This window comes from Fonticula alba (assembly GCF_000388065.1).
Source record: "Fonticula alba strain ATCC 38817 unplaced genomic scaffold supercont2.1, whole genome shotgun sequence".
Classification (NCBI taxonomy): Eukaryota; order Rotosphaerida; family Fonticulaceae; genus Fonticula; species Fonticula alba.
The window spans coordinates 4,082,310-4,091,747 of NW_009242971.1; the positions used below are offsets into that span (position 1 = coordinate 4,082,310).

The window sequence follows — 9,438 nt, forward strand, 5'->3', positions numbered from 1 at the left end:
CCCCCGTCACAGGCGGGCCGTAAGAGTGGCATCTGCGCGCCGGTTATGGGGGACGTGGCGGGGGCGAGGCCGGGGAGGGGGGGGGGGGCCAAGTTGGATGGGCCGGACGGCGGCCCCGGTAGTGGGGGCAACGGCGGCGCGGGACGGAGCACCCCCGGCAGGGGGCGATCCGCGTCTTGACACGGAAGCGCCGGAGCCGGCCGCCAGGACACGCATGGGACGTCGGTCCGGGGCAGACCGGCGCTCAACCGCGATCGTAGCATCCCCTGGCCGCCCCCGGCCCGGCGCCCGGCCCGGCGGAAGGGACACCCCCGCTTGCCCCTCGCTCTTTCCCCGGAGAAGGGGGCAAGGCGGGCCCCGGGGCCCGAGGGGAGCGCCGCAGAGGACCGGTCGACTCGGGGGACTGCGCGACCCGAGAACAGGGGGCGCCGGAGCGAGGGGCGCCCGGGCCGCCATTATGCCGGACACTCCCTCGGGATGCCCTCGAGCACCGCCAGGGGGCGGGGGGGTGGGCGTTTCCCAGCGCCGAGTCTGGGGGGGGGGGGGGCGAGCTGTGGGCATCTCCATTACCCGGGCCTTCGTGGGCTTGGCCCTCCCCAAGTGGTGCTGTTTGCCTGAGGTCCCACCGCCAGGCCACGGGCCGGGGCAGATGGGAAAGAGCTACGCACACGCGCAAGCACCCACCCACCCACCCACACACACACACACACACACACAGGCAGCAAGGCTGGCCACGGGGCTGTACTCTCCCACCACCGGCTACCCTAGGGCGGTGCGGCGGGGGGGCTCAGCCCGGCGAGAAAAGGGCAAAGACGTCGGTGCCGACCATAACCCGAGGACGGGGGGGGAAAGAACGAGCCGGAGACAGCCTCCAGGTGCAACCCTGCCTCCGTGTCTACAGCATGCGCGCCCCCCCCCCCCCCCCCCCCCGCCCCCCCATCCCCCTTCCCCCCCGTCCCTCCCGCCTCCCCAAACAGTGTTCCTCCCCCTCCCCCCCCCCCCCCCGCCCCCCCCCCCCCCCCCCCCCCCCCCCCCCCCCGCACACCCTGCACCCGCCGAGAGGCGGGTCTTGTTGCTGGTGTCAGCGCGTGTGATGATCTCCGAGCGCACGGGCAAGGGGTGCAGCCGAGACTTGCCCCCTTGTGACGAGGGGCGGGGGCATATTCACAAATATGGCCTGGAAATGAATATACCCAAATATTCTACAAAACTCCAGCATATAAATGTGCGCCATCAGGCCGTGGTTCCCCCCTCCCATGGACGGCACATGTGCTCCAAGTGCCCGCCCCCGGGGGGGAAAGGGCGTTGATTTTGAGGGGCACGGGGTGCGTGTGTGTGTGGGATTCTTTCCCCGCCCCCCCTCCCTGACGGAGGGCTGGCGGAAAAAATCGCCGCCATGCATTTCCCGAGGCGCCTTCGGGGAACCAGCTGGTGGCGCCAGGGGGGGGGGGGGGGGCGGGGGGCGCTGCACCGAGGCCCACGACGCCCATGGGCCTTGGCTTTCAAGGAGAGGAGACACACATATGCGCGCCCGAGACACACCACGTCTTTCGGCCACGCCACCGGGGGGGGGGGCGGGTGCAGGGGAGCCGGGGCAGGGCGAGGGCAGGGTGGACATGTTGCCGCCGTCCTTTTCCCCATAAGCACACGGGCCGCCCTGGCCCAGGGCGGCGGGGCCGATGGACGACCCACCCGCGTCTGACCTTTGCTCCTGCGCGGCGGGTCCTCGGCTCCTGTCTTTAGTCTGCCCCCTCTTCGCGCCTCCGTCAAGTGGCAGTGCCCCGGCAGCGGCGTCTCCCTGCTCGGGGATGTACCGAGGTCTCCGCGTCTATGGCCACACATGCGGCCGGCCGGCCGTCCCCCGCCCCCCCCCGTCTCTCCTTCCGTCCCCCGTCCTCCCCCCGCCCCGGGCAGGCTCAAGGGTCGCTCTGGCCGGGCCCTTGCCTTTCCTGGGCCCGAGATTAATTGAGCGCCCTCGGTGTCCGGGTGAATCGTTGACTCCCGTTCTTGTCGCGCGAGAGCGACGCGTTGCCTTCTCTCGTCTCGTCCCGCGGGCATTAAGAAATACCCCTCGCGCGTGTGGCCCCATTCCAACTCCTCGGCGCCGGTGGCTGGGAACCAGGGGCCGGACACCCCGGCGCCGCCGTGTTACGGCGGCCGCCAGGGCATGCGCGCGCTCACGCGCGTGCGTACGCATGGATGCCTGTACAAGCGCACGCCTGGAGGCCCGGTGCCCCTCTCCCTCCCCCCCGGGAGGCCGGGCCTCCTCAGGGGACAAGCCCTACACCCTCGCCAGCGACGTCAGACAGCTCCTGCACTGGGGCGGGGGGCCAGGGCGCGCCGCCTCCCCTCCTGCTATGCCAGGTGGCCTTCCGCACCCTTGGCTGTGTGGCCGGTGGGTGGGGTCGTGGTGTTGGCCCTGCCCGAGCGTCGCGCACCGGCCGGGGTACCTGTTTGCCGCCGGCTGGCCGCCGGCACGCCGTCCTGGGCTCCCCATGACAGCATCCCGAGGCGATCAGCCCCCGGGCCCGAGGCCGCTGCCCTTCAGCTGGGCCGACACACCAGCCAGCCGCCCCTCACCGAAGTGGCTGATGCTCCCGAGTCCAAACGCGGCATCGGTGACACCCGCCCCCCCCCCCCCCGCCCCGCGAGGTGACACCCTGTCTGTGGATCGTGCCTGTGTGCATTGTGCATGGATTGTGCGCGTTGTGCCCTGTGTCGAGGCGGGCGTGGCTGGCAATGTGTGTATGTGTGTGTCGCGGTTGCCTGGGAGGCAGGCAGGCGTGCCCCCGCCCGGCCCACCCCCGCAGACGCTCTGCCGCAGCTGGCCCGGCCGCCGCCGCCGCCGCCGCCGCCGCCGCCGGGAGCTTCTTCCCTCGGCAGGCGTCTCATTCTCTCGCGCGCCTCTGCACCCATGGGGCGAGCCGTGTCCACGAGCATGCAGACAGGGGGTCGGCCCCTGGCTCGACCCCGGGCCCTTTTCGCCTGCTGCCTGCCCTTCTCCCTCGCCGCGTTCTACCTCTGCCTCGCTCGGCCCTGCGCTTCGGAGGCTGGTCTGGCAGTGTGTGTGTGTGGTTATGGTGTGGAGGTCCTGCGGCATTGTCGGCCGCCGCCCCGGTGGGGCTTGTGGATTGTTCGGGCATTCCTGCCCGCGCCGCGGCATGCTTGAGAGTGTGTGCGCCGCAGTGTGCGACACCCACGCACACCGGGTCCCCCCCCCGGGGGGCTGGGGGCGGGCAGCAGGCCGGCCGGGAAGGGGTGGGGCGGGCGAGGGGTCAGACGGGGAACCCTCGCCCTCGGCCCCGGGCGAGTGAAACCCATCGGCCAGGAGCGGTCATCCAGCCGATTGGACAAAACTCCCGACCTGGCTGGCGATTCCCAGGCACTCTGGCGTGCGCGCGCGCGCGCGCGAGTGTGTTCCCTCAGCGTCACAATCCCGCGCGACCTTGGCGCCTGCGCGATATGCCCCACCCTGAGGCAGCGTGAAATCGAGGCGACATTTAGGACCGGCGCGGGCCGGCCGGCAGGCAGGCTCTCGCACCCCGGAGACCGGACTGGTGCGCGGCGGGTCGCCACTTCTGTCTCGTCCCCTGCCGCGCCGGCGCCGCGTCTCTGCTCAGTGCCCCGGGCAGCCCTCGGCCCGGGCGCGAGGGGCGAGTCATTTAGCCGGTGCCCGCTGCACCCGCCAGACCCCTCTCTGACTGGCGGCCGGTGGGGGGGGGCACCGCTGGGCGCCCATGCGCGCTCGGGTCCTGCTCGCACGCCTTGCCCCTCAAGCGTAACCCCCCAAAAAAAAGGTCCGTGGGCAGATTCGGCCTTTCCTTGTGCCCTTCTTTCCTTCCGGCGGCCTTCTGGGAATCGACCTCGCCCCCCCCCCCCTTTCGCCGTGGACCACCCAGGCGGTGGGCGATCTCTCTGACGCCGCTCCTGAGGGGCGCACGGCACGGCACTGAGGCCGGGGCACTGGCAGCGCCTCGCATGTGGCCTTTGCCGGCCGACCGCCCCGCGCACGCCAGGCGCCTCCCCGCTGCCCCCTGTATTTCGGGCCCCGCTGTGACCGTTTGCGCGGTCGTTCGGTCGGCCGGCCGGCCGGCGAGTTGGTCATCTCCCCGAGGTTTGGCCATCATGCCGCGGAGGATACCTTCAACTGAGCTCCAGTACCGGGGGGGGGGGGAGAAGGGGCGGGGGTGAGGGTGCACCGGGTGGGGCCACACACGCCCACGCCCACACGCCCACACACACACACACACACACACACGTAACGAGAGACGAGGTCCTGCCGTTGCAAGGGTGCCCCGGGGCGGACCGGCCTGGACGAGCACTGGCCGATTGCGCCCCAACGTCTGGCAGGCTGGATGCTCGGTGGGCGTGGACAACCGGCGTCGTCCCCCGGGGGCGGCGAGGGCCAACAAACGGCCTCGGTCGCGCAGGCCGGCACCAAAATGAGCGCCTGTCTCCTGCCCCGGCCCCGTGCCGCTGCCCGGTCCCGCTGCCCGGGCGCCCCGCCTTCGCCTCCCTGAGCGCGGCTTCTACCCTGGCGTTTTTTTTTTTCCCTTCCTGTAGGGGCCCCGGCGCGCCGCGCGTCGGCCCCGCCTCCGGCAGGTCGGCCCCGCCCCTGGCTCCCAGCGCGCCTGATGGTGGCGGGGCTCTGCCCTTCTCTCGCCCCCCCTAGCCCCGTATCCCGGCCGCCTGGTGCGCTGTGGCCGCAAGGCACCGGGGGGGGGACAGGGCGAACTCACGATCACAAGCCAGTCCTGTCTGTTCTCCGGCTCTAATTTGCCTCTTCCAAGGGGCTTTCGGTGGTGCCTGGAGCGCCTGGCATGGGTGCACGCGTGTCCGTGAGGCAGGGAGGCGCCGGTGCCGGCCTCTCGGGGTCGGGATGTTCGCCAGGACCAGCCCGGCCTCGATGCCGTGTGCCCAGGGGGGTCAGTGTGTTTCAACAGCTGCCCGGAGGCGGCCCATGTGTGCCCGTTGCCCCTAGCCCCCCCGCCGGCCGGCCGGCCCGCCCCTGCCTCATAAACACACACGTATACGCCCGTGCGCAAGTCGCGCGAGGAGGGCCGGCCCGAGCCAGAGGGAAAGAGGGGGGTCCCGGGCGAAACGGAGCCCTGGGTCGTGGCTCAGCGGCCTGCAGCAGGGCGAGGGGCCGGGACACAGTGGCGAGACACGCGCCCGAACGAGTTGCTGGTCTGGAGGGCGCAGCCCGCCCCCCCCCCCCCGCACCCCAAGTCGCGTCCCTACCTACTACAAGGGCAGTGGTAGAGCAGTGTCAAGCCCCCTTCCCTGAGGGTCGGGACCTTCCCTTGTGGGGCACTTGGCCCGGCCCCCGGCCTGGGGAGGGAACTACAAGAGGGCACCTGCACTGGCTGATCCCCCCCCCGCCCCCCGGAAGGCGGGGCCTGAGGCCCGGTATGAGGCGCGAGCAATGGCAGCGATGCCATGAGGCCCAGGAGAAGCCTCGACTGAGACCGAGGATTTGCAGGGTATCGCCCCCGACTTCGTTGCTCCCCCCCCGCCGTCGGGCGGTCTATGCGCAGGCGGTGAGCAACCTTGCGATGCCCCGCCCCCGGCCTTCCCTCCCCGACTCGTGCGACTTTGTCCGCTTGCCCGCGAGTGGCAAGTTGCGATCCACCTGGCCTGCCGCAATCCCGGGCTCGGGATCCCCGCCCCTGGTGCGGCGCCGCCCCTGTCCGACTGGGAGGGAGCTCAGCCCCCCGCGCGCGCCCCAGGGACGCCTGGCGCGGGGCCAACAGCAGCAACGTCGTCTAAAATAACAACAAAACAACCGACATACCACCGGGATGGGCAAAAACCCAAAGGCACCCACTCTCATCCACAAGGACATGGACAACATTCCCATGGGCAGAGGCGCGCATGCGGCCGGGCCACAAGTGCTCATGCAAGGAGGGCACATCCGCGGACGCACGCCACTCTCCAAAATAGCCCGGCCCAGATGGACCCGCCCCCGTGCGCGCGCGCGCGCGCGCGCCAGGCCGGCCCATTCCGTGGCATTCTGGGGAAGGTGTCCAGATACGGAGCACCCGAGCCTCACGTGTCCACAACATACACACACATGTATTTAGTCGATCATGGGATCTGCCGCCCCGCCGGCCGCCCGATGGTCCGCCGCCTGCGCCGCGGCCGAGGCCGACGAGGAAGAGGAGGAGGAGGAGGAGGAAAAGACCGTGGGCGTGGCGGAAAAGGACCTTGTGTGCAGGAGACTCCCCACGCGCGAGGAGATGTGCTGCAAGTGCGAGGGCTTCACGCGGTTGGCCGAGCCCTTGCCCACCGGGGCGGTGTAGTGCGCATCCGGGGTGGAAAGCCCGCAAATCCGCTCACAGAGCCCCGACTGGGCGCCAGTCGGCAGGAAGGCCAACATGGCGGCCTGCTCATTGAGAAGCAGGGCAAAGGCCTCGGCCGCGGCCGAGGGAATGGCATCGGCCCCGATGCATGAGCCCCCGGAGGAAGCCCCCCCGGCCGGCGAGCCCGATGATGACGCCGGCCCGCCACCACCGCCACCGGCCGACCCGGAGGAAGTCGCCGGGACAGACTGCGTCGGCGAGCCGGGCGACCCGCCAGCCCCGGCCGAGGAGAACCCACGCGAACCGGCACCCTCAGACCCGGATGCCGATGAAGCACCCGACCCTGCCGGGCCGTCGGCGGTGGGCGAGGAAAACAGGATGACCAGTCGCCGGGCGGAGGAGGTTCCCGTGTCGGCGGTCGATCCGCTTCCGGTACCACCGCCACGGGGAGGGACCACCAGCTCCACAATCGGCTGTGTGGAGGCCAGGCTGCCAACGCGCAGGCAGCTCAGGGAAATCCAAATGAACGAGAAGCTGAAGGACTGGGCCGCACTGGGCGACGCAGGGGCCTCCCCGGGCTCCAGGGACCCACCCGACGGTGTGGGGGGGATGTGAATCTGCCCGGTGCTGGCTGCCCGGCGCCCGTACAGGATGTCCGCCGGCTTGAAAGGCGGGGCCACATTCGACTGGGATGCACCGGGGCCGGTGTCGGACCCGGGCGACGGGTCGACCACTTCGGCCTCCCCATGCTTGCCCTGCTTCTGGAGGAGGATCGAGTCATTGAAGAGGTAAATCGAATAGGAAGAAGGAAGCTGCTGCGAAGCGGTGTCCAGCATCAGCAGCACATTACTGAAGCTATAGATGAGCCGGCGCTCGGGGGTGTTGAGGGACTATGGGACACACGTCGGTATGGGGGGCGGGGAGGCAGCGCGAGCGGCAGCGGCAGCGCGCGAAATGCCCACCCGGTTGGAACCGCGAGAGGCCAGTGTACAGGGGCAATGCAGGATGTTAGTGTGAGCGCCATGGCAAGGTGTGGCTCCCTGGATGCCCCCCCCCCTCCCCTCTTCCCTCCACTCACCGCCCATCCGCTTCATGGCAAACGTACAGGGATGCCAGTGGCCGTGGCCAGGGCGCTGATGGCCGAGCTGGAGCTACTGCCCCCGGACAGGCGGATCTCATTGCTGACGATCGAGGTGTACATCTTCCGCAGGGCCGAATCGGTGACCTCCACCGGGGCGGCCGTGGTCACCGGCTGCGGGGGGGGAACAAACTTCCGCCCAGGCGAGGCCTCCTCATTGCCGAGAGCGTCCAGACCGGAGAGGGACTTTGAGTGGGTTTGGTGCAGGTGCTCGCCGGCGATCGGCTGACCGAGGGAGTTCTTTTTGGATTGCTTCTTGCGCGAGGAGCTGGCCACCGGGGAGGAAAACCGCCGACCACCACCGCAGGAGCTCATGACCGGGGTTCCACCGGACATGGAGGCCATGGTCTTCCGCGGGGGGGCTGCCGTGGGGCTTGAATCGAGCTCCTCCTGGCCGATGGTGCCATCCAATGGCACGAGGGCCGAGTCGGTCAGGGAGGCCCCGATGCTCAGCAGCGCATCAATGTCAAAGCTCGACGGATGCCGACACGGCATGTCATCGCCCGTCTCCAGGGGAGATAGCTGCCCAAGAGCCGGGACACCCACCTGCCCGGCCAGGCTGTCGGTCGAGGCCACCAGAGCCATTACATGATCGATGTCTCGCTGGGAGGAGGAGCTCGGGCTGGGAGAAGGGGCCCGGGGGCTGCCCGGGTAGGAGTCCCCCCCTAGGGGAGAGGCATCGGCCGCCAGATCGCCGGCAAGCGCGGTGGCCGTCAGCGCCGGGCTCAGCTGCTTGGCCGCGGCCAGGGCCGCATGCTCGGCGGCCGAGGAGGCGGACGCCGCAGCCCCCTCGGCCGATGCGCCGGTGCCGCGGCCGCCGCCACCGGCCGACAGGCCAAGCAGGGAGGACGCCGGCGACAGCGGCTCACCATCCGAAATGCCCGCCACCGAGGAGGAGGACAGGCGGGCATTGGCCGCACCGGCGGCCATGGAATTGCCAACCGAGACCAGATTCAAGACTCGATCGATGTCCTGTGCGCTGGCCAGCGACGCTTGCGAGCCGCCGAAGGACGAGCAGCTCAGGTGCCCCCCATCGGAGGCCAGCAGCTCGGACCCGGTGGAGGTGAACCCGCCAACGGAGTCAATCGATCCCAGGGAAAAGGAGGAGGTCGACCCGGCCAGCCGCAAAACATGGTCAATGTCCTGGGCACTCGTCGACCGGGTGCGCTCGGTGGTCCGAGTCAGATACCCATCGTGCTCCGGAGAATGGCCATCAATCGAGGAGTCTGATGAGGAGTACTCCGAGTCGGAATCCGAGCCGGGCGTCGTGTCCGAGCCGGACATCGACCGGAACCCGACGTCAGGGGCAGCGGCATCCTCATCACCATGGTGTTGTTCCTGCTGCAGGGCATCGGCAGGAGTGCCAGCCGCTGGCCCTGTAATCTCCGGGTCCTGGGAGGGGGCCATGTCCGGGGCGGGGTTGGCGGCGTCGGCGGCTGCCGCGGCTGCCACGGCCGACCGACCGGTGGCGATGGCTGCCGCCTCGGGGGCCAGGCGCGCCAGGGGCTGGAGCTGTGGCCGCAGTGACCTCCGGCAATTGTCCACGAACTCCGAGCAGGTCATGCGCCGACTGCGAGATGCCTTCAGCTGGGGGCTGTGGGCATCGGTATTGAGCATCAGCAGGGCAAAGGCCAGGATGAAGGCCGTGTCTGTGGGGCGTAGCGACGACAGGGGGAAGGCGGGAGAGGGGAGGGAGGGGGAGGCGGAGCAGGTAGACGGTCAGCCAGCCAGCCAGCCAGCCGGGAAATGAGGGAGGGGAGGGGGTGGCGGGCTGAAGGTGCGACCAGGGGCCGCTGTGTGGAGGGCAGCAGGGGAGAGGGTGGCACTGGCGCACCGGAGAGCAAGAAAACCCCAGGGTTTTGCTGGCAATAGGCCTCGGAGAAGGACTCCAGGATTCGGGAGATTGCTTGGGCCTCGAGACCGGTCACCGTGAAGTTGGCCGATGTCAGGAACTTGCTGTGGTGCACATTGCGGAGCAGGAGCGCCGGGGGGCGGGGG

At 70.2% G+C, this 9,438-nt stretch overlaps 1 protein-coding gene across 1 annotated transcript in view; it reads right to left on the minus strand.

The window, feature by feature from the left end:
* Nucleotides 1–6,079: 6,079 nt before the first annotated feature.
* Nucleotides 6,080–9,438, minus strand: part of H696_00865 (hypothetical protein) — a gene marked incomplete at its 3' end in the record, with an annotated part of 4,075 nt that continues 716 nt past the window's right edge. Inside the window, exons 3-5 of the mRNA XM_009494750.1 lie at nucleotides 9,275–9,396; nucleotides 7,408–9,089; nucleotides 6,080–7,192 (exon numbers count right to left, since the gene is read on the minus strand). Of these exons, the coding sequence (XP_009493025.1) occupies nucleotides 6,080–7,192; nucleotides 7,408–9,089; nucleotides 9,275–9,396 (2,917 nt within the window). The remainder of the gene's footprint in view (nucleotides 7,193–7,407; nucleotides 9,090–9,274; nucleotides 9,397–9,438) is intronic.